The sequence below is a fragment of the Sus scrofa genome, chromosome 1, assembly GCF_054392235.1.
Source record: "Sus scrofa isolate SSC_HxYL_T2T_F1_AM1 chromosome 1, Sscrofa_HxYL_maternal_Yorkshire_Landrace_v2.0, whole genome shotgun sequence".
NCBI classification, from domain to species: domain Eukaryota; kingdom Metazoa; phylum Chordata; class Mammalia; order Artiodactyla; family Suidae; genus Sus; species Sus scrofa.
In genome coordinates, this window is record NC_139383.1 from 124,796,423 (window position 1) to 124,822,037 (window position 25,615).

Genomic DNA, 25,615 nt, shown 5'->3' on the forward strand with positions numbered 1-25,615 from the left:
TACGGTCATGTGCATAGAAAGTGACTTTGGCCCCCTATCTTGGACAGGAGTTTGCATATTTCTCTGTAAACAGTTTCCACACCTCACTCAGCTTTGCCCTCAACTCCACCCAAACCCAAAGCTAATAGCTTGAGAGAAACCTTGGCCTCCCAACAGGGATTACTTCACTGTACCTCTGAACCTCCCGCCTGTCTCCTTTAGACCTATGAAAGTAGCTGTCCAGCCGGCCTCCCAGGAAGCTCAGCGCTGATTGGATAGTGCTGCGTCCAATAGGAGGTGGCGGCCTTCTGGCGTCTGCTTTGTTTGAGTTGGAGCCTCGGAGGCTGTTGCCAGGAGACCTCGTAAACGCCAGAGAGAACTGAGGCCTTGCGGTTTACCGGAGGAGGTGGAGGCCGCAGGAGCGGGAGAGGAGGATTTTCGTCTGCCAAGATGGTGAGCCTATCGGGGGTCTCCGAACTACTTGTCTATTGATTTACTTGTAGTTTAGAGCCAAGCTGAGATGAGTGCCTAATCTGAGAATTAAGTGCGAAAGACAGTCTTACTTGCTTTCAGGACTTCAGGTACTATTATTTAAGGGACGCCACCGGCGGCTTCCAGCCTTTTTTTTTTTTTTTTTTTTTTTTTTGCATTTCTCCCACACTATATTAGATCTGCCTGGTAAAAAAATGTTGTTTCTCACATTTCTGGAACTTGAGAAATGTTTTAAGAACCGCTGTACAAATGAGTGTAAATGAAAGTCCCAGAGAGAGCGAATAAATGAATAGCAGCAGGTTGACCTTTTAAATGTGTATTAGAAAAGCCTGGCTAACTTTTGAACAGCAATTTATGGCCATAGGGGAAAGAGAAGTGGGTGGAATGAGAAGGATTACCTGCGTAGTGGTAAAGAGCTGAGTCTGTAGAGCCCAGCTGCACGTCTTTGAATCCTAGTGGGGCTATTTATTAGCTGAGGAAGCTTGAGTCAAGTTGCTTTAACTTTTCATGCCTCATTTGTAAGAGGGGGAGTAGTAATAGTACGTACTGCATTGATATATCATGTATTTACATTTGCTTTTTTTTATAAAGGCATATTTCATTTTAGGAAGGAAGCCAAAAGCTTTCATTTATTACTGTTAACTATTTTTGTTTCTTTTGTATTTGAGGGCTGCAATCAATGTATTTAAAAAACATAGATAAAAAATACCAAGATATGCTTTTTTTCCCCCTCATTATAGGCTTCCAAGAGGAGAACTTTGAGCTTCAGTGAAAGGCATCAGAAATTAGTAGATGCAAACTATTGCAAAAAATTGCATGTTGAGGCGCTAAAAAAGCTACAGAATCAAGTCAGAAACCAAATGGTGCGGAATGAGAATGATGACCGGGCTGAGCACAAAAGGTTCCTCAGATTACTACAGAATGAGCAGTTTGAGTTGGATATGGAAGAGGCCATTCAAAAGGTCAGTTTTACTGTTCATTTTTGCATCGTTTTCCTTTCGTTTTCTCTTTGAAAACAATGAAAATCAACAATACTGGAATTGAGTGGATAGACTAAGCATCAGGCAAAGGATGCCTCATTGTGAGTCAGCCCAGTGTAGAGTTAAAGAGCTGGGGTTTTAAAGGCTGCGTGTCTTGGAATCCTAATAATGTTTGTGTTAGCTGTGGAACCTTGGGTAGGTTGCTTTTACTTCTCTGCATCATCTGTAAAGTAGAACAATAATAGTACCTACTTTATAAGATTGTTTTAATAATCAGTTAATACAGGCACAGACCTTAGAATAGTGCCTGGAGCAGACTAAGCACTCAGGTTTGTTTGTTTTTTGTTTTTTTCCATAAATATGAAATCTGTAATTACTAACTTCCACAGTTTGTTCTCATAATTCATTTGCTTTCCATAAAATTCTAAAGACAAAAATTTAATACCTTTTTTGAATTTACTGAGATTAAACCTGTATGTTATTAAGTGGTTAAAAATGAACACTTATGTATAAGATACAAATTTATTTTACTTTTCTTTTCTTTTCTTTTTTTTTTTTTTGTCTTATGTCCTTTTAGGGCCGCACCCTCGGCATATGGAGGTTCCCAGGCTAGAGGTCTGATCGGAGCTGTAGCAGCTGGCCTACACCAGAGCCACAGCAATGCTAGATCTGAGCCTCATCTGTAACCTACACCACAGCTCTCGGCAACGCCAGATCCTTAACCCACTGAGCAAGGCCAGGGATCGAACACGAAACCTCATGGTTCCTAGTTGGATTCATTTCTGCTGCACCATGATGGGAATTCCAAATTTACTTGTATTTTTGATTTTTGAAATACTGCCTTGAAGAATTCACTTACAGTATGTATGTATATAGCTCCTAAAGTATGGAGACAGTTTTTCATTTGGAATTTCTTAATACTTTCAGGGATGAGGGACATAGGAAAAGGGAAGCCAATAAGAAAAGACATGAGTTCTCATAAAAGTGAAAAAGGTGTTTTAATGTTTCAGGTTTGTGTGTGTGTGTGTGTGTGTGTGTGTGTGTGTGTGCCTGCTGTGTAAAATTCTTAAGATATTGTGGGGAATGGTAAAAACAAGTTTTAAAAGTGATATTCATCCTCTGAGTTCCAAATTCCAGAAGCTTATGAAACCTCAGTCCTTTTCAGGTGGGCCTCGAACCCAGCCAAAACTCAGATTCAGACTTGAATGCAAGGGCTGAGCCTTGAACCCGCGGGCTGGGACTCAATCCACCTGCACCTCAAATTGGGACTTGAACCCATGATCCCTGACTTAGGAGGAAACTTGAACCCACTGTCTTTTAATTGAAACTGCTCACCTGGTGTCAGGAACTTCCTGAAGCTCAGGTTCTTTTGTCTTATTGCAGAAAGAATTCAGCGAAGTGGCAGACAAAGAATAAGTTTATTAGTATAGGATCCTGAAAGACACAAGCGGCTAGCAAGGGAATGCAGCAGCAGTTCCCCCCCCCAAAAAAGGGCTACATTTTTATAATAAAAGAAAAAGTGAGGAGGGAGGAAGACCACCTTCTTCCTCATTTTTGGGTAGACATCAAGGCTTACATCATTAGTTCCTCCTTTGACCCTGTATAGTTAGTTTAACCAGGACTGGCATGGTGCTACATAAATCATATGTATATTAGCAAAAGGTGGAAATGTACTAAAATTTGGTAGCTCATCTGAGGTTTCAGTACAGTGTCTCCTTTTACCTGTTTTTTTTTCCCTTTCACCTACATTTTTGTCTTGCCTACATCAGAAATGCTACTCGTCAGGGACTGTTAACTCCCTGACTTCATGTAACAAGATTTCAGACCCCATGTCATATTGTTTTGTGTTCTAACTGGGTTGGTGGTTTGAGTGTGTCTGGCACTTAAATGCACCATCTTCAAGGTAGTGTAGATTGTTGCTAGCTTACTGGATTCTTTTCTTGAGTGGTCACTAGCTTATAGCAGTCTCCCAAACTCCCTTAATATTCCTTTTCTGTCTTTAATCCCCTGGTGAGATTTTAAGCTATTTAATTTTTCTACTTTATCCCTATAACTTAGACTTGACTTTTTAATCCTGAGCAAGAAAATCCTTGGGATTAGATTTTTTCCTCTTCTTTTTTATACTCATTTTTCTTTAATTTAATTTTATTATTATTATTTTTTTGTCTTTTTAGTCTTTCTAGGGCCACACCTGCGGCATATGGAGGTTCCCAGGCTAGGGATCCAGTTAGAGCTGTAGCTGCCAGCCTATGCCAGAGCCCTAGCAACGTGGGATCTGAGCCGAGTCTTCAACCTACACCACAGCTCACAGCAATGCCGGATCCTTAACCCACTGAGTGAGGCCAGGGATCGAACCCACAACTTCATGGTTCCTAGTTGGATTCGTTAACCACTGAGCCATGAAGGGAACTCACTTTACTTTAATTTTAAATAAAATCCCAGATACTGTATCAGTTCTCTTGTTCATGCTATGATGTGCATCTTACAAAATAGGTTCGTTCTTTTTTTTTTTTTTTACATAGCAGCAGCATAATGCCATTATCTTACCTAATAGAATTTATCAGTAAGTAAATTCTAGGTATCGTTTAATACTATTCTATAGTAAAATTTCTCTGATTGTGTCAAGACTGCTTTTACTGGGTTTCTTTTAATCAGGATCCAAACAAGGTTTATACAGTGTATTTGGGTTTATCAGGTCCATTTTAATCTAAAACAGCCCTTGTGCTTTATTTTTTCAGTTTTATTCTTTTAACTTGTTAAAGCGGCTAGGCCAGTTTTTTGATAGGATATCTCACTTTCTGAATTCATCTGTTTGCTTCCTCAGTGGTTCCTTTACTTCTTTTCCTCTGAGTGAAAGTTAGCCTACAAGCATGATTAGTTTTAGATGCAACTTTTTTGGCAGTCATTCCATGGTCATGCTGTCCTTGATGTTGATTATATCCTACCAGCAGGCACATACATGGTTGTTCTGTGTTAAGTGATGCTAATGCTAATCAGTGGGTTTAGTGAGACAGCCTGGTTCCTCCACTGTAAAGATCCCCATCATACTTTAATCTATGGTTTTACCAATGAAGCTTTTTCTTCATCAGGGCTTGCAAAACACTGATTTTCTAATTTTGTTGTTCCTTACACATTTAAGTAGCTGAAATTCCTCTGTAAAGAACTTTCCCTTGTCAACAAGGGTAATTTGGTACCCTGAAATATGGTTTTTACTGGAAAAGGAGATTTGCTAATTTTGAGAGTAAGAATTGGTGCCCTAGTCACTTCCACTGTTGTATGCCTGTGTTGTTTTTTAAAGTTTTCTTTAGCTTTGGACTTTTTAAAAGAATATCTTTATGAAAAAAAACAAAACAAAAGATGGGGAGTTCCCATCATGTCACAGCAGAAACGAATCTGACTAGGAACCGTGAGGTTGTGGGTTCGATCCCTGGCCTTGCTCAGTGGGTTAAAGACCTGGCATTGCCATGAGCCGTGGTGTAGGTTGCAGATACGTCTCAGATCTGATTAGACCCCTAGCCTGGGAACCTCCATATTCCACAGGTGTGGCCCTAAAAAGCAAATATATCTTTATGGTCTCGTGGGTCTTTATATACTTGAATTAATTGCATTTATTATTCTTTTTTGTGCTCATGTGTCCTGCCTTTGGCCAGTGGATGCCCTTTTAGTGCTTTTGTGTCCTTTAGAGAAGACTCCTGTAATCTATGATGGCTTCCTCGCTTTTTGTCAGAACAAAATATTATGGACTAGAGGTGGTTAATTTTATGTGTCAATTTGACTGAGCCATGGGGTACCCAGATATTTGGTCAAACATTATTCTGGGTGGCTTTAGATGAGGTTAACATATAAATTAGCACACTAAGTAAAGCATATTTTCTTCCTTGTGTGGGTGTGCCTCATCCAATCTGTTGAAGGTCTGAATAGAACAAAAAGGCTAAATAAGAGGAAACTGCTCCTCCCTGATTGCCTTCCAACTAGGATATTAGCTTTTTTCTAGTCTTCACACCTTAACTGAGACATCAACTCTGAGTCTCAAGCCTGCCAGCCTTCAGACAGGTACTACACCCCTGGCTCTCAGACGTTGGAACTTTGACTGGAACTTTGACTGGAACATTGACTTTCCTTGGTCCCTAGTTTTCCAACTCACTCTGAAGATCTTGGGACTTGCCTGCTTCCATAATTTCCTGAGCCTGATTCCTTATTATGTTGTTTCTGTTTTTCTGGAAAACCCTAATATAAGGCTTATCTTACAAATTTCTTGCCTCACACTTGGAATTGGCCGTTGTACCAAGAAGCTCTGTTACCATTTAGTGGAAATAATATTTAGAGAAATATTTCAGTTGTAAGTGTTAGAGACACTTATTAATCTTGGGTTATCATTGGTTCCAGGTCTTTGCATTAGACGGAATTTGGAAATAGGCATATTTTTAAGTTTTTGAGATAAATTTAGATTTATGGAAGAGTTGCAAAAATAAAAATTCCTGAATACCCTTGACTTCCCCTTATGTTAACATCTAATGTAATCAGAGAATAGTTATCAAAATGAAGCAATTAACTTTGGTACAGTATTGTTAACTAAACTATGGGATTTATTAAAATTTCATCAGTTTTTCCACTAACATCTTTTTTTCTGTTCCAGAATCACAAACTTAATTTAGTTGTCAGATCTCCTTAGCCTCCTCCAGTCTGTGAGAGTTCCTCGCTTTTCCCTATCTTTCATGATCTTAACAGTTTTGAAAACTGTAGTTTATTTGTTATGTTGTTATATTATTAATTTGTGTAACAAATTGCCACAAACTTCGTGGCTTAAAATAACACCCATTTATTACCTCACAATTTCTATAGGTGAGAAATCCAGGCACGGTGTAGCTGGATTGTCTGTTCATTTTCAAGGCTGAAATCAAGGTATTGCTGGGATGCATTTTCATCTAGATCTTGGAGCTTCTTCTAACCTCATTTAAGTTGCCAGCAGAATTCCTGTTCTTGTAGCTCTAAGACTGAGGTTTTGTCTTCCAGAGGTTGTGACATTCCCTGCCACATGACCCTCTCTGTACATGCAGTTTGCTTCCATAAGGTCCACAGGGCACTGACTTCTGTTACTCCCTGTCATTGTTAGGGCTCATCTGTTTAGGTCAGGCCTACCCAGGAAAATCTCCCTTCTGATTAATTTAAAAGCAATTTATTGGGGACATTAATGCCCTTTGCATTTTGTATTGGGGGTACATGATGTTGGTATGTATTATACTTGCTGTTAGCCTTGATCACTTGGTTAATGTGTTATCAGGATTCCCCTACGTAAAGTTTTATACTTTAGAATTATTTTACAGTTTGTAAATACTAAATATTATGAGGGAGATGCTTTGAGACTATGCACATATCCTGTTTTTATTTAAATTTTGCACACTAATATTAGTATTCATTGGTGAATCTTGCCTTTAACAATTATTACTTTTGGGTTTTAATGGTAATTTCTGATTTGATTTATTCCCTCTTCATTTATTAATTGGAATTTTTCTGTAAGAAAGAGTTGACCCCTTTCCCTGTATATTATATAGTTATTTATTTATATCCATATGGATTCATTGATTTTTAAAATACTTTTGGTTATAATCTACTAGCGTTGTTATTTATATTGTTCCTCTAGTTGTTCGAATTTTGGCTTTTGGAAACTCTTTTCAAGTTGTCTGCTATGCCTTTCTGACATCATGCTCTTTGTTTGTTTTTGTTTTTGAGTTTTCTTGCTTTCTGGTCCCACAAGATGTTTCAGGTCCAGCTTATTCTTTCCTTACATTGCCTTGAAATCAAACAGTTCTCCAAGAGTACTTGGTTCCTTTTATTGGAGAATGGTATTTAGAAACCAATGTCTGAATGATAGGTGTGCTTATTATTACTGGGGTTTTACTGCTCTACTCCCTCCAGGAACTAAAATATAAGTCTACACTAACCAGTGCACACACACACACATCTGTGTTTACTTTTGTAACTATCTGCATATATTTATTAGAAAAGCATGGGCTACATTGGTGCTGACTAATCTGGCACCCAAGGGGTCATTTCAGCCTTTCCTTATTTGTAGTTACATTCTTCTAACAAAAGAAAGCTGGTTCTCATTGTCTACAATATATTCACTTATTATTTCAATCATAGTATACAGATAAAATTCTAGCATTGCTAACTTGCACCTCTGAACAACAAATTTACTGACTGCAATACAGACTTGAGTATAGTTCTTTTTGTCCTTAGTCTTAAAATATCAAGTCAAACACTGTTTTCCCAAGTCATTATGTCCACTCCTACCTGTTTCCTTCACTGTGGTTATGTGATTGAATAAATATAGTTAATTTGTCACAGTGTGCATTCTGTTCTTCCCCCACATCTGGTTGATTTTTTTTTAATGTTGAAATAATTACAGATCCTTGGAAAGGTGCAAAGATAGTACAGAGAAGTCCATTGTGCCTTTGAATATTCCCACATAGTTACATCTTACATAACTATAGTTTAGTATCAGACCCTGGAAAATGGCATTTCTATGCTATGCCTATATACTTGTGTCATTTTATCACACATGTAGATTTATGCAACCACCACCTCATTCAAGATACAGAACTATTCCATCACCACCAAGGCCTCATTCATGCTACCAAACTATAATCATACATTCCTTTCAACCCCTGGTGTAACTGGCAACCACTAATTTGTTCTACATCCCTATAATTTTGTCATTCCAAGAATGGTCTATAAACATTTGTGTCTGTGATTCCATATGCAACTGGAATCATATGTCTGTGACCTTTTGAATGGGTTTTTTTTTTTACTCTGCATAATGCTCTTGAAATTCATCCAAGTTGTTGGATGTATCAGTAGCTAATTCTTTTTTATTACTGAGTGGTAGTGCATGGTATGGATGTACTGGCTGATTTGTTTTAAAATTTGTGTATGTACAGTTCACTGTGATGTACAATTCTATGGATTTTAACAAATGAGTAGATTCCCATTTTCACCACCGCATTGTTCTATAGAGCAATTTCCTTTTTTTAAATTGAAGTATAGTTGTTATACAGAATTACATGTTATAGGTGTACAATATCATGATCCACAATTTTTAAAGGTTATACTCTATTTATAGTTATTATAAAATATTGGCTATATTCCCCACATTGCACAATATATCCATGTAGCTTATTTTATACCTAATAGTTTGTATTTCTTACTCCCTAACTGTATATTACTTCTGCTCTCTTTTCTCTGCCCAATGGTAACCACTAGTTTGTTCTCTATATTTGTGAGTCTTCTTTTTGTTATATTCACTAGTTTGTTGTATTTTTTAGATGCCACATATAAATGATATCATATAGTACTTGTCTTCTCTGACTTACTTGACTGAGCATAATGCCCTCTTAGTTTATCCATGTTGCTACAAATATCAAACTTTCATTTTTTTATGGTTAAGTAATATTGCAATGTATATATGTACCACATTTTCTTTAACCATTCATCTGTTGATGGACGTTTAGGTTGCTTCCATATCCTGGCAGTTTTAAATAATGCCACTGTGAACATTGGAGTGCATGTATCTTTTCAAATTACCGTTTTTGTTTTATTGGATATATACTTAGGAGTGGAATTGCTGGGTTATGTGGTAGTTCTGTTTCTAGTTTTTTGAGAAAAACCTCCATATTGTTTTCCACAGTGGCTGCACAATTGACATTCCCACCAACAGCGTACAAGGATTCCCTTTTCTCCACATCCTTGTCAACATTTGTTATTTGTGTTCTTTTTGATGATAGCTTTTCAGACAGGTGTGCAGTAATATCTCATTGTGGTTGTGATTTGCATTTCCCTCATCATTAGTGATGAGGAACATCTTTTCATGTGCTTGTTTGCCATCTTCATGTCCTTTTTGGAAAAATATCTCTTCAATTCTTCTGCCTATTTTTAAATTAGGTTGTTTTTTTTGTTGTTGTTGTTGAGTTGTATAAGCTATTTATTGTATATGTTTGATCATAATCCCTTATCAGTCATATCATTTACAAATATTTTCTCCCATTCAGTATGTTGTCTTTTTTTTTTTTTTTTTTTTTTTTTTTTTTTTTTTTTTTTTTTGCTTTTTAGGGCCGCACCCGCAGCATATGGAGTTTCTGAGGCTAGGGGTCTAATATGAGCTACAGCTGCTGGCCTACCTCACAGCAACATCAGATCTGAGCCATGTCTGCAACCTACACCATAGCTCACAGGATCCTTAATCCACTGAATGAGGCCAGGGATTGTGAACCCACAACCTAAAATTCCTAGTTGGCCTCATTTCTGCTGCTCCATGACGGGAACTCCAGTATGTTGTCTTTTTTAAATTTTTAAATTTTTTATTTTTTAAAGCACACCCATGTAAATATTTTATTGTGGCCAAGAAACATCATTGTGGTTTTTTTAAAATTTTAAAATTTTTTTATTTTAATTTTTAAAGATTTTAATTTTTTCCATCCTAGCAGGTTTAGTGTTCTGTCAATCTCTACTGAAAAGCAGAGTGATCCAGACACACACACACACACACACACACACACACACACACACACACACACACACACACACACACACATAAACACATACATTCTTTTCCTCACATTATCCTCCATCGTGCTCCATGATAAGTGACTAGATATAGTTCCCAGTGCTATACAACAGGATCTCATTGCCTATCCATTCCAAAGGCAATAGTTGGCATCTGTTAACCCAAGATTCCCAGCCCACCTCCCACCACCTGGCAACCACAAGTCTGTTCTCTGAGTCCACGAGTTTCTTTTTGTGGAAAGGTTTATTTGTGCTGTATATTAGTTCCAGATATGAGAGATAGTGTATGGTACTTGTCTTTCTTTTTCTGACTTACTTCACTCAGGATGAGAGTCTCTAGTTCCATCCATGTTGCTGCAAATGGCATTATTTTGTTCTTTTTTTGGCTGAGTGGTATTCCATTGTGTATATATACTATATCTTCCTAATCCAATCATCTGTCAGTGGACATTTAGGTTGTTTCCATGTCTTGGCTATTATAAATAGTGCTGCAATGAACATGCAGGTTCATGTATCTTTTTCAAGGAAAGTTTTATCCGGATATATGCCCAAGAGTGGGATTGTGGGGTCACATGGTAGTTCTATGTATAGTTTTCTAAGGTACCTCCATAACATTTTCCATAGTGGTTGTACCAAGTTACATTCCCACCAACAGTGCAGGAGGGTTCCCTTTTCTCCACCCCCTCTCCAGCATTTGTTATTTGTGGACTTACTAATGATGGCCATCTGACTGGTGAGAGGTGTTACCTCATAGTAGTTTTGATTTGCATTTCTCTAATAATTAGGGATGTTGAGCATTTTTCTTGTGCTTGTTGGCCATCTGTGTATCTTCTTTAGAGAAATGTCTATTCAGATCTTCCGCCCATTTTTCAATTGGGTTGTTGGTTTTTTTGTTGTTGAGTTGTATAAATTGTTTGTATATTTTAGAGATTAAGCCCTTGTCAGTTGCATCATTTGAAACTATTTTCTCCAGTTCCATGTGTTGTCTTTTTTTTATTGTTTCCTTTGTTATGCAAAAGCTTGTCAGTTTGATTAGGTCCCACTGGTTTATTTCTGCTCTTATTTCTGTTGCTTTGGGAGACTGACATAGAAAACATTTGTAAGGTTGATGTCAGAGAATGTTTTGCCTGTGTTCTCTTCTAGGAGTGTGTTGGTGTCTTGTCTTACACTTAAGTCTTTACGCCATTTTGAGTTTATTTTTGTGCATGGTGTGAGAGTGTGTTCCAGTTTATTGATGTACATGCGGCAGTCCAGGTTTCCCAGCAATACTTGCTAAAAGGCTGTCTTTTTCCTATTTTATATTCTTGCCTTCTTTGTCAAAGACTAATTGACCATAGGTGTCTGGGTTTATTTCTGTGTTCTCTCTTCTGTTCCACTGGTCGGTCTCTCTGTTTTGATACCAGTACCACACTGTCTTGATTACTGTGGCTTTGTAATATTGCCTGAAGTCTGGAAGAGTTATGCCTCCTGATTGGTTTTTGTTCCTCAGGGTTGCTTTGGCAATTCTGGGTCTTTTGTGGTTCCATATAAATTTTTGGATTGTTTGTTCTAGTTCTGTGAAAAATGTCATGGGTAATTTGATAGGGATTGCATTGAATCTGGAGATTGCTTTGGGTAGTATGGCCATTTTTACAATGTTAATTTTTCTAACCCAGGAGCATGGAATATCTTTCCACTTCTTTACATCTTCTTTAATTTCCTTGATTAATGTTTTATAGTTCTCAGCATATAAGTCTGACCTCCTCAGTCAGTTTTATTTCCAGGTATTTGATTTTTGGGGGTGCAGTTTTATAGGGTATTGTGCTTTAGTATTCCTCTGCTAATATTTCATTGTTAGGATACAGAAATGACACTGATTTCTAAATGTTAGTCTTATATCCTGCTACTTGGCTGAATTTATTGATCAGTTAGAGTAGTTTTTGGGTTGAGTCCTTAGGGTTTACCATATTTATGTATATAGTGACAGTTTTACCTCTTCTCTTCCTATTTGGATACTTTTTATTTCTTTTGTCTGTCTGATTACTGTGGCTAAGACTTCCAATACTATGTTGAATAAAAGTGGTGAGAGCAGGCATCCTTGTCTTGTTCCAGATTTTAGTGGGAAGGCTTTCAGCTTTTCTCCATTGAGTATTGTATTTGCTGTGGGTTTGTCATAAATGGCTTTTATTATGTTAAGATATGTTCCCTCTATACCCATTTTGGTAAGGGTTTTATGATGAATGGATGTTGGACTTTGTCAAATGCTTTTTCTGCATCTATTGAAGTGATCATGTGGTTTTTGACTTTTCTTTTGTTAAGGTGGTGTATGACATTTATTGGTTTGTGTATGTTGACCCATCCTTGTGAACCTGGGATGAATCCCACTTGGTTGTGGTAAATGATCTTTTTTATGTGTTGCTGATTTCACTTGGCTAAAATTTTGTGAGAATTTTTGCTTCTATATTCATCAAAGTTATTGGGCTACAATTTTCTTTTTTGGCAGTATCTTTGTCTTGTTTTGGTGTTAGGGTGATGGTGGCTTCATAGAATTCCTTTGGATGTTTTCATTCTTCTTCAACCTTTTGTAAAAGTTTATGGAGGATGGGTGTGACTTCCTCTTTGTATCTTTGGTAGAATTCGCCTGTGAAGCCATTTGGTCCTAGACTTTTGTTTGTAGGGAGTGTTCTTATGACATACTCAATTTAATTTCTAGTGATCGGTCTGTTCAGTTGATCTATTTCTTCTTGATTCAGTTTTGGCAGGCTGTAAGTCTCTAGAAAGTTGTTGATTTCTTCTTGGTTGTTGCATTTGTTGGCATATAATTGTTCATAGTATTTCTTTTTTTTTTTTTTGTATTACTGCATTATCCATTGAGATTTCTTCTTTTTCATTTCTTATTTTAGTTGGGTTTTTTCCTCTCCTCTTCTTGGTGAGTCTACCCAGAGGTTTGTAAATTTTGTTTACCTTTTCAAAGAACTAGTCTTGCTTTTATAGATTTTTTTTCTATTGTTTTTGGAATCTCTATTTTATTGATTTCCTCTCTGATCTTTATGATTTCTGTCCTTCTGCTGACTTCAGGTTTTGTTTGTTCTTCTTTTCCTAATTCATTTAGGAGGTGGGTTAAGTTGTCAATTTGAGATTTTTCTTTTCTTTTTTTTTTTTTGAGGAAGGCCTGTATTGCTATGAGTTTCCCTCTAAGCACTGCTTTTGCAGCATCCCATAGATTTTGAGTGGTTCTGTATTCATTATCATTTTTCTTGAGGTATTTTTTAATTTCCTTTTTTATTTCCTCAGTGGCCCATTGGTTTTTTTAGTAGCATGTTGTTTAGTTTCCATATAGTCAGCTTTTTCTCATTTCTTTTCCTGTGGTTGATTTCTAGTTTTATGCCATTGTGGTCAGAGAAGATACTTGAAATAATTTCTATACTCTTAAATTTGTTTGAGGTTAGTTTTGTGCCCCAGCATGGGGTCAATTCTTGAGAATGTTCCATGTGCACTTGAAAAGAATGTATATTCCAATTTTTTTTGGATGTTATATCCTGAAAATGTCAATTAAGTCTAACTTTTCTATTGTGTCATTTAGGCTCTCTGTTGCCTGATTGATTTTCTGTGTAGAGAATCTGTCCATTGACATGAGTGGGGTGGTAAAGTCTCCTGCGTTTACTGTATTCCCGTCAATTTCTCCTTTTATATCTGTTAGTATTTGTCGTATATATCTGGGTATCCTATATTAGGCGCATATATATTGACAATTGTAGTATCCTCTTCTTGAATAGGTCCTTTTATCATTAAATAGTGCCCTTCTTTGTCTTTCTTTATGGCCTTCATTTTATAGTCTATTTTGTCTGATGTGAGTTTTGCACCTCCTGCTTTCCTGTTGTGTCCATTGGCATGAAGTATCTTTTCCCATGCCCTCACTTTGAATCTACATGTGTCCTTTGCCCTAAGGTGAGTTTCTTATAGACAGCATATTTTAAGCTCTTGCTTTTTTATCCAGTCTGCCACTCTGTGTATTTTGATTGGAGCATTCAGTCCATTGACATTTAAGGTAATGATCGATAAATATGTATTTGTTATCATTTTGAACCTTGTTTTCTAGTTGATTCTATGTTTCTCCTTTGTTCCTTTATTTTATTTTATTTTATTTTTGGTTAGATGATTTCCATTTATTTTATGCTTGTGTACTTTTCTTTTTAGTTTTTGTGAATGTAATGTTTGGTTTTGATTTGTGGTTGCCCTGTCTTTCAAGTAAGTTAATCCCTTCCTGAATCTGCTTGCTTTATTTAGCCTGAGAGTCATATAGGCTCAAACACATTATTTTGAAAAGAGTAAGAGATTTTCTTACCTCCCCACATTCTATGATTTTGAAGTGCTTTTTTTTTTTTTTAAATCTTCATGTTTGTCCTTTTGCTGTTCCTTGTGTTTACTGTAGCTTTTATAGTAGGTTTTTGTTTTTTGTTTTATTTTTCTTTTATATCTGTATCCTGGCTTATTTAAGTGCTTTCCAATTGTGATTTCCTCCATCTTATTTCTTCTTACTTCTTTTTTATTTAGAGAAGCCCTTTCAGTATTTCTTTTAGAGTCAGTTCAGTATTGCTCTACTCTTTTAGCTTTTGTTTGTTGGAGAAATTCTTTATTTCTCCTTCTGTTTTAAATGGTATCCTTGCTGGGTAGAGTATTCTAGGCTGCAGTTTTTTCCTTTTTAGAACTTTGAATATATCTTACCACTCTCTTCTGCCCTGTAGTGTTCCTGTAGAGAAATCAGCTGATAGCTTTATGGGGGTTCCCTTATAATTAACACTTTGTGTTTCTCTTGCTGCCTTTAGAATCCTCTCTTTAACTTTTGCCATTTTTATTATAGTATGTCTTGGTGTGGGCCTGTTTGGGTTCAACTTGTTTGGGGCCCTCTCTGCTACCATTATCTTGATATTGGTTTTCTTTAGATTTGGAAAGTTTTCAGACATAATTTCTTCAAACATATTTTAAATCCCCTTTTCGTTTTCTTCTCCTTCTGGAATTCCTGTTATACAAAGATTCACCCACTTTATATTATCCCATAGATCTCTTATATTGCTTTCATGTTTTTTCTTTTGGTTTTCTGTCTGCTGTCCTGATTGGGTGATTTCCATTATTCTGTCTTCCAAGTCATTAATTTGTTCCTCTGCATTATTCATTCTGCTGTTTAGTGCCTTTAGCTCAGTTTGAGTCTCTGCAAATGAATTTATTAATATTTTTTGGTTCCTCATTTTTTCTAGTTCCTTTCTAAAGTAATCTGCATTACTGTTTATATCTTCTCTTAATTCCTTCGTATTCACCCTTAATTCTTTCAGTATTTTCACTGTCTCCCTTTTGAACTCAACATCTATTAGACTGCGGAGGTCTGTTTCATTGTTTGCTCCTTCATGTGAATTCTTCTGTTCTTTTAACTAGGAATGGTTCCTGAGCTTCTTCATTTTGCTTATATTTTTCTTTTCGTGTGAGTTGAGGGAAACCAAACTGCAGTATTGGAGGGCTATTTCTATGCAAATGTGCCCCTTTGTATTTTGTGGGATGTTGCTATTTATTTTTGGAGTGGGAGTTTGGATTTTTGCTCTCCCATGTGAGCAGGCTGTTATCCCCAGGGTGTCAAGTATGTTTCCACAGAGAAGGAAGCAATGGGTACGGCTAGTAGTCAGTGCTTGGTTTCTGGGCTCTTGACAATAGCAAGGACCTGCAGGAAGATGGTGCAGGCTATTCCTAGTTGCATGGCCCTGGGAGTGGTACTGAGCCTCAGACAGATTTAGGTGGTGCCCAGTGCATTTGGCTGTGGCGTCAACAGGGTGTGTGAGTTCCCAGGGGAGTGAGAGCAACAACAGGTAGTATTTGGTCACAATGCCCTCCTCTGTGGTGTCCTCTGAGGTGATTGCAGCCATAAGTGGTGCCTGTTTACAGACCCCTAGTAATGGCATGCCATGCCCACCTCTGGAATCAGAGATAACTGCAGTGGTTTGCCCCTGCCGCTTGTAGACCATGCAAGAATTACCCTTTCCTGCCCAGCCCATTCAGGAGGTGCTGCAGAGGCTGCTCCTAGTTGCAGGGTCCTGGGAAGTGACAGTGATCACGCATGTTTGGGTGCTGCCTGGAGCATTTGGCAGTGGCAGCAGCAGGGTGGATGGGTTCCCAGAGCAGAGAGAGTCAATGGGTGGTGCTCGATTGCAGTGCTCTCTTTTTGTCGACCTCTGAGGTGACTGGGGCAGCAGGTTGAGCCTATTCTCAGATCCCTAGTGGTGGCAGGCCACATCTCCCTCTGGTTTCTGAGATGACTGCTGTGGTTTGTCCCTGCCACCTGTAGATCACACAGGAGGCACCATGTTGTGCTTGGCCCCCTGCTGCCCTTAGCCCACACAAGAGGTGCCTGGCTACCCATAGCCCACACAAGAAGCACTCAGTCTCCTGTAAGCCCAAGTAAGTGGCCTTTTGCCATCTGTAGCCTGTGCCAGAGGCACCCTGCCCTCTGAGAGCCTGCCTATTGGCAGGGAGATTCCTGTGGTGGTCTGCCTCTCCTTCTCTCACTCTCCCCAGCAATGGTACCTTGCTTCTCCTGTAGGCCCATACCTCCTCCCAGGTTCCCTCAGCTGTGGTGTTCTGCTCCCCAGCCCATGACACACTGCTTCTTAGACCCTCAGGCTGTTTCCACACAGCCAATCTTAGTCCTCTCCCTAGAACTAACCTCCAGAGCCTGAGTCTCAGTGCTCAGCCTCTGCCCAAGCATCTCAGGGTGTGATGTCTGGGGCAGTGGTGCAGACGGTCTGTGTGGCTCTCACTCTGCTTTGCCTCCTAGGTCTAGCTGCTGTGCTTTTCTTGGTGACTTTGAGGTCCCTCTCTCTTGGCTGATATCCCTGTTAGGTTTCCCAGGATGTGGCTTTCTTTTATCTTTCACAGCTTCCTCTCTGGAATGTTAGTCCTGTCCTGATTCCTTTTTTTTCTCTCTCTCTTTCCCTCTTTTTTTCTTTTGTTCTACCCAGTTATGTGGAGGGTTTCTTGCCCTTTTGGAGATTTAAATTCTTCTGTCAGCATTCAGTAGATGTTCTGTGTGAATTGTTATACATGGAGATATGTTTTCTTGATGTGTTTGTGGGAGAAGGTGAGCATCTTACTCTTCCACCATCTTGATCTTTCTAGTATGCTGTCTTTTCATTTTTTTTCAGTAATTTCCTTTGCTGCACAAAAGCTTTTAAGTTTACTTAGGTCCCATTTGTACATTTTTGTTTCTATTATTCTAGGAGGTGGATCCAAAATGATTGCTGTGATTTATGTCAAAGAGTGTTCTTCTGTGTTTTTGTCTTAAGATTTTTATAGTATCTGGTCTTACATTTAGGTCTTTAATTTATTTTGAGTTTATTTTTGTATATGATGTTAGAGATTGTTCTAATTTCATTCCTTTACATGTCATTGTCCAGTTTTCCCAGCACCACTTTTTGAAGAGACTCTCTCCTCTATTGTATATTCTTGCCTCCTTTGTCATAGATTAATTGACCACAGGAGTGTGGGTTTATTTCTGGGCTCTCTATCCTGTTACATTGATCTCTGCATACAAACCAGTTTCATCACATCACAAGTCTTCTCATGCTGCCCCTCCGTAGTGAACTACTCACCCCTCCTGACTCCTGGAAGCCATTGATTTATTTTTTGTGCCAGTAGGTTCACTTTTTCCATAGTATTACATACATCAAATTATACAGTATGTCACCTTTTGCATCAGACTTCTTTCACTTAGCAAAACAAATTTAAGATTTCATGTTGTTGCATGAATTATTTCTCTTACTGGACAAATTGTATAGTAGTATTCCATTATGGATGTACCATAGTTTGTCAGTTCACAAGTTGAAGGAAATTTGAGTTGTTTCTAGTTTTTGGCAAATATGAATAAAATGCATACTTATTTTTGTATGACCGTAAGTTTTCATTTCTCTTGAATAGATATCTGAGAGTAGGATGGTTGAGTCACATGGTAAATGTCTGTTTCATTATAAGAAATTGCCAAATCGTTTTCCAAAGTAATTGTACTATTTTGTATTTCCACAAGTAATGTTTAAGAATTCTATTTGCTTTGTGTCCTCACCAGTACTTACTGTTGGTTTTTGTCAATTGAAATTTTATTGGTAATTGTATATTTGTAGGTACTCGTAAGAAAAAAGACAGAGTAATTGTATATATGCTGTACGCAGTTTCTCCCAGTGGCACAGCATGTAAAAGTATAGTATAATATTACACACAAGATATCAACAATGATACAATCCACCAGTCTTGTTCTGATTTCCCCAGTTTTACTTGCATGTGTGTGTTTAGTTCTATACATTTTATAACCTGTGTAGCCTTTTGTATATAACACTAGAGCCAAGATCCATAAGAGTTCCATGTTCATAAGGCTCTTACATTTTGTCTTTGTTTAAGCATACTCACCTCTTTCTTGTCTACCCCTACTTCATCCCTGACTCTGGCAACCACTAATATCATCTCCATTTCTGTTATTTTGTTACTTAAAGAATGTCCCACAGCAGCTATAATACTCAATGGAGAAAAGCTGAAAGCTGAAAGCCTTCCCACTAAAATCTGGAACAAGACGAGGATGCCCACTCTCATCACTATTATTCAACATAGTATTGGAAGTCCTAGCCACAGTAATCAGACAGACAAAAGAAATAAAAGGCATCCAAATAGGAAGAGAAGAGGTAAAACTGTCACTGTATGCAGGTGACATGATACTATATATAGAAAACCCCAAGGACTCAACCCCAAAACTACTTGAACTAGTCAACAAATACAGCACAGTAACAGGATATAAAATTAACATTCAGAAATCAGTCACATTTCTGTAGATTAACAATGAATATTAGCAAAGGAATACAAAAATACAGTACCTTTTAAAATTGCGCCCCCAAAAAATCAAATACCTGGGAATACACCTAACCAAGAAGGTAAAGGACTTATATGCTGAGAACTATAAAACATTAATCAAGGAAATTAAAGAAGATGTAAAGAAGTGGAAAGATATTCCATGCTCCTGGGTTAGAAAAATTAACATTGTAAAAATGGCCATACTACCCAAAGCAATCTCCAGATTCAATGCAATCCCTATCAAATTACCCATGACATTTTTCACAGAACTAGAACAAACAATCCAAAAATTTATATGGAACCACAAAAGACCCAGAATTGCCAAAGCAACCCTGAGGAACAAAAACCAATCAGGAGGCATAACTCTTCCAGACTTCAGGCAATATTACAAAGCCACAGTAATCAAGACAGTGTGGTACTGGTATCAAAACAGAGAGACCGACCAGTGGAACAGAAGAGAGAACACAGAAATAAACCCAGACACCTATGGTCAATTAGTCTTTGACAAAGAAGGCAAGAATATAAAATAGGAAAAAGACAGCCTTTTAGCAAGTATTGCTGGGAAACCTGGACTGCCGCATGTACATCAATAAACTGGAACACACTCTCACACCATGCACAAAAATAAACTCAAAATGGCGTAAAGACTTAAGTGTAAGACAAGACACCAACACACTCCTAGAAGAGAACACAGGCAAAACATTCTCTGACATCAACCTTACAAATGTTTTCTATGTCAGTCTCCCAAAGCAACAGAAATAAGAGCAGAAATAAACCAGTGGGAACTAATCAAACTGACAAGCTTTTGCACATCAGAGGAAACCAAAAAGAAAACAAAAAGACAACTTACAGAATGGGAGAAAATCATTTCAAATGATGTGTCTGTCAAGGGCTTAATCTCTACAATATACAAACAACATACACAACTCAATAGCAAAAAAGCCAACTACCCATGAGAAAAATGGGTGAAAGACCTGAATAGACATTTTTTCAAGGAAGAGGTACAGATGGTCAACAAGCACATGAAAAAATGCTCAACATCCCTAATTATTAGAGAAATGCAAATCAAAACTTCCACAAGATACCACCTCACACCAGTCAGAATGGCCATCGTTCATAGGTCCACAAATAACAAATGCTGGAGGGAGTGTGGAGAAAAGGGAACCCTCTTGCACTCTTGGTGGGAATGTAAGCTGGTACAACCACTATGGAGAACACTACGGAGGTACCTTAGAAATCTATACATAGAAGTACCATACGACCCAACAATCTCACTCTTGGGCATATATCCGGACAAAACTTTCCTTGAAAAAGATACATGAACCTGCATGTTCACTGCAGCACTATTTATAATAGCCAAGACATGGAAACAACCTAAATGTCCACTGACAGATGATTGGATTAGGAAGATGTAGTATATATACACAATGGAATACTACTCAGCCATAAAAAGAACAAAATGATGCCATTTGCAGCAACATGGATGAAACTAGAGACTTTCATACTGAGTGAAGTAAGACAGAAAGAGAAAGACAGGAGTTCCTGTCATGGCGTAGTGGTTAACGAATCCGACTAGGAACCATGAGGTTGCAGGTTCGATCCCTGCCCTTGCTCAGTGGGTTAACGATCCGGCGTTGCCGTGAGCTGTGGTGTAGGTTGCAGACGTGGCTCGGATCCCGCGTTGCTGTGGCTCTGGCGTAGGCCGGTGGCTACAGCTCCGATTCAACCCCCAGCCTGGGAACCTCCATATACCGCGGGAGCGGCCCAAGAAATAGCAACAATAACAACAACAACAAAGACAAAAAAGACAAAAAAAAAAAGAAAGAGAAAGACAAAACCAGATGATACCACTTATATCTGGAATCCCATATACGGCACAAATGAACCTTTCCACAGAAAAGAAAGTCATGGACTTGGAGAATAGACTAGTGGTTGCCAAGGGGAAGGGGGCGGGAGTGAGGTGGGTGGGGAACTTGAGTTTAATAGATGCAAACTATTGCCTTTGGAATGGATTAGCAATGAGATCCTGCTGTGTAGCACGGGGAGCTATGTCTAGTCACTTATGATGGAGGATGATAATGTGAGGAAATAGAATGTGTACATGTTTATGTAACTGGGTCATCATGCTGTACAGTAGGAAAAAATTATATTGGGGAAATAACAATTAGAAATAAAAATTAAAAAAAGAATTACTGATACAACTCAACAATAAAAAACAAAAAACTTTTTTATAGTCCTTTTTTTTTTTTTGTCTTTTTGCCATTTCTTGGGCCGCTCCCGCGGCATTTGGAGGTTCCCAGGCTAGGGGTCAAATCGGAGCTGTAGCTGCCAGCCTATGCCAGAGCCACAGCAACGCAGGATCCGGGCCGCGTCTGCGACCTACACCACAGCTCACAGCAAGGCCGGATCTTTAACCCTTTGAGCAAGGGCAGGGATCGAACCTGCAACCTCATGGTTCCTAGTCAGATTTGTTAACCACTGCGCCACGACGGGAACTCCACAAAAAACTTTTTTAATGGGCAAAGGATTTCCATAACCATTTCTCTAAATAAGATATACAGATGAGCAAAAAGCACACACACAAAAAGATGCTCAACATCATCAGCTATTAGGGAAATGCAAATCAAGATAACAATGAGATACCACTTTGAGACCCATAAGAACTGCTACAATTTTTTAAAAAGGGGAAATAGGTATTGGAACCCTGTACATTGCTGATGACAATGTAAATGGTGTAGTGGCTATGGAAAACAGTTTGGTAGTTCCTCATAAGGTTAAACATAGTTACTATATTACCCAGCAATTCTACTCATAAACCTGTGACCAAGATAATTGAAATCATGTCCACACAAAAGTGTGTATGCGAATGTTCATCGAAACATTTTTCATGATACCCAAGTAAGTGGAAACAACCTAAGTGTATAAACAGCCAGTGAATGGATAAACAAAATGTTTTATATTTACACACAGTAGGATATTATACAATCATAAAAAGAATGAATTACTAATATGTGCTGCAACATGGATGAACCTTGAAAACATTATAATCAGTGAAAAAAGCCAAACATGAAAAGATATATTTTTTTTGATTTCATTTAAATGAAATATATAGAATATGAAAATTCATACAGATATAAAGTAGATGAGTAGTTGAGTAGTTGGGTAAAGGGAGTAATGACTGACTACTAGCTGGTATGGGGTTTTTCTGGGGATGATAAAAATGTTCTGTAATGTTGAAAACTTGCATCTATACAAAAACCTGCGTGTCAATGTTTATAGCAACTTTAAAAGCTGTAAGCAACTAAGATGTCCTTTAGATAAATAATCCAGACAATAGAGTGTTATTCATTGATAAAAGAAATGAGCTACTGAGCCATGAAAAGACATGAAAGAACCTTAAATGTATTACTAAGTGAAAGAAGTCAATCTGAAAAAGGCTCCATACTGTATGATTCCAGCTATATGACATTCTGGAAGAAGCAAAACCATGTGGATAGTAAAAAGATCTGTGGTTGCCAGGGATTTGAGGGAGGGTGTGATGAATAAGCAGAGCACAGAGGATTTTTAGGGCATGAAACTATTCTGTATGATACTGTAACAGTGGATACATGTTATTATATATTTGTTCAAACACATAGAATATATAACACCAAGAATAAACTGTAAACTATGGATTTTGGGTGATAATGGTATGTCAGTGTAAGTTTATTGATTGCAACAAATGTACCCTCTGGTGTGGGATGTTGGTAGGGAAGGAGACTGTGCATGTGTGTGGGCAGAGGGTATTTGGGAACTCTTGTCCTCATTTTTTCTGCTAAGCCAGTACTGCTTAAAAAAATAGTTTGTTTTAAAAAATTCTGAAACTAGATAGTGGTGATGGTTGCACAACATTGTGAATATACTAAAAAACCACTGAATTGTGAATTAAAAAAGGTGAATTTTATGCTATATGAGTGATATTTCGATTTTAAAATAGAATGTGTTCCAAGAATAGGATCAAATAGTATGTAACCTTTTAGGAATGGATTTTTTCACCCAGAAGAATTCCTAGGGATTCATCCAGATTTTTGCTTGTATAAAACAATAACTCACTATTTTTGTTGCTGAGCAATGTTCCATAGTATGGATATGCCACAGTTGTTTGACCATTCACCTCTTGAAGGATGTCTGTGTATTTCCAATTGGCTATTCCGAATAAATCATTTGGGTACAGGTTTTTTAATAAGCATAAGTTTTCATCTTTGAGTTGTATGGTAATTGTGTTAGCTTTATACCAAACTACCAGAGTGGCTGTACCATTTTACATTCCCACCCAGCAATGTGTGGTTAATGTAGCTTCTCACCAGTGTTTGTTTTTTTTATTTGAGCCATTCCAATAGGTATGTTATGATGTATCATTGTGGTTTTAACTTAAATTTCCTGATGGATAATAATGTTGAACATTTTTTTCATGTGCTTATTCTTTCCTATATAGAATTTAATCAAGTCTCTAGATCATTCTACCATTTTACAAGAAATACTAAAGACAAGAAGATTATCCTGGGGAAGCAATCAGTCAAATTTAGAATATAGGACATTCTGTGGGACATACGTCCTAATTTCTACAACAAATCAGTGCCTTGGGAGGAAAAACTGTATGTGTGAGGAGACTTAAAAAATATTAAAAACTGGAGTTCCCGTCGTGGCTCAGTGGTTAACGAATCCAGCTAGGAACCATGAGGTTGCAGGTTTGATCCCTGGCCTTGCTCATTGGGTTCAGGATTCGGCGTTGCCGTGAGCTGTGGTGTAGGTTGCAGATGCAGCTCGGATCCTGCGTTGCTGTGGCTGTGGTGTAGGCTGGCGGCTACAGCTCCGATTCGACCCCTAGCCTGGGAACCTCCATATGCCGCGGGAGCCGCCCAAGAAATGGAAAAAAAAAATTAAAAACGTAAGAGAAATAATAACTAGATACAATAGTTAGACTTTTGATTCTGATTTGAACAAACCAAAAAAAAAAAAAAAAAAAAAAAAAGGATCTTTGAGACAATTGAGAAAGCTTGAATAGGGACAAGGTATTAGACCTTACTGAGGATTTATTATTAACTTCTTTAAATTTGTTAATGATATGGTTATATAAGAAGAAAATTCTTGTCAGGTAGAGATCAATATTGAACTATTTACATGGTAATGATATATCTAGGATTTGTTTTAAAATACTCTAGCAAAAAAAAGAACAAAAAATGTGAGTGGAGTGGAAGAGTAAAGATTGGCAAAATATTGATAGTTGTTTAAGGTGAGTGATGGCTACCACCTGAGGGGGTGTTGTAATCTTCTTACTGTAGGCGATGTTTGAAATTTTCCATGATAAAATGCTTGGAAGAAGTATTTATTGAAATAATACTTTGTACTTTAAAATATGAATGGTCGACTGCTGTGAAGGCATTTGAAGTTTTCTGTTATAAAACAAATTCATTGTTGGTGAAAAAAGTAACTGATTCTGGAGGACAGTTGACTAAAGTTATTTATTTATTTTTTTTATTTAGGCAGAAGAAAACAGGAGATTGAGGGAATGCCAGCTTGAACAAGAAGAAAAATTGGCTTTGGAATTGGCAAAACTAAAACATGAAAGTCTAAAGGATGAAAAGATGAGGCAACAAGTAAGAGAAAACAGGTATCTTGGCTACCAGAAGTTTCTTTTTATTTAGTCTTTATCCTGAAACTTTTGTGTAATGCTTAGCACCAAAGAGTGAAATTTCTTTCTTTGTGTCATTGTATTTCATTAATATTTTACCTAGAAATACTTAGTGCTTTAAATCCTATATATATGTTCATTTGAGAGAAGAGGTATCCATAGAAATAAAGTGGTAATATTTAGGGGTAAAATCAATATCATTTCACTCTTCTGTTTTCTTGAAAAATAAATTTTGAAATGACTTCATAAAAAATACTCATGAATCCTATTCTTGAGAGAAATCTTAGTTGATACCTAATTTAATTTTATGCTCCTACATAAATCTCCTGCCTTATTTCTGGAAAGTGGCTGCTCAGCTGTGGTTCAGCATCTCCTGTGACTGTGATAGGAACTTTCTTTATCATTCAGCCCTATTTAAGGGCATTATTATTTCAAAATTAATTTCTCTGTAATTCCCAGGCATTTATCTTAGTTCTTCTGATTGAAAAAGAAATAAATTTAGTTCTTTAGACCATCCTTTTGTACTTATGAATCCACTAAACGTTTCCTTCTTTTAAGTTAAATATCCCTCATTCCTTCATTTGTTCCTTAGATAACATGGTTTCAAAATTCTTCACCATCCTAGTTCTCTTCTGTAGAATATAATTTAGATTTTTGGTGTTCTTTAACAAAATATTTTTGCCTCCACAATTATGTCTAATACTCTAGAGTACTGTTTAGTACTAACAGTGAGACTACGAACCACATTGTCCTAGAATAAGTTTCTTAATGTTGCTTAAGATCAAATTACTTTTCAGTGGCAGCCTATCATACTGTTGATTAAAACTCAGGCTAACTACATACCCATTCTCTATTTATATAGTTGAACATATAGGGAATTTACTTTGATAGTGTTAACTTTTATCTTAACTGAGCAAGTTTTCTATAGACTATTATATGTTCCATGAATGAGCTTCAGAGGTTTTGATATACATTATATACATTAAGGCAAATGTACCTAGGTGTACTTTTCTGTGTCCACATCTTTTATCAAATTCTCTAAGGGATTACTAATTCTTTTTTAAAAAAGATTTAA

The 25,615-nt window shown here is 37.4% G+C and overlaps 1 protein-coding gene across 2 annotated transcripts in view; it reads left to right on the top strand.

The window, feature by feature from the left end:
* Nucleotides 1–331: 331 nt before the first annotated feature.
* MNS1 (meiosis specific nuclear structural 1) overlaps nucleotides 332–25,615 on the top strand; it is a 55,952-nt gene continuing 30,668 nt past the window's right edge. For both annotated transcript variants that reach the window (XM_013992959.3, XM_084969524.1), the window contains exons 1-3: nucleotides 332–432; nucleotides 1,212–1,433; nucleotides 24,392–24,519. In XM_013992959.3, the coding sequence (XP_013848413.2) occupies nucleotides 430–432; nucleotides 1,212–1,433; nucleotides 24,392–24,519 (353 nt within the window). In that variant the 5' untranslated portion in view covers nucleotides 332–429. The remainder of the gene's footprint in view (nucleotides 433–1,211; nucleotides 1,434–24,391; nucleotides 24,520–25,615) is intronic.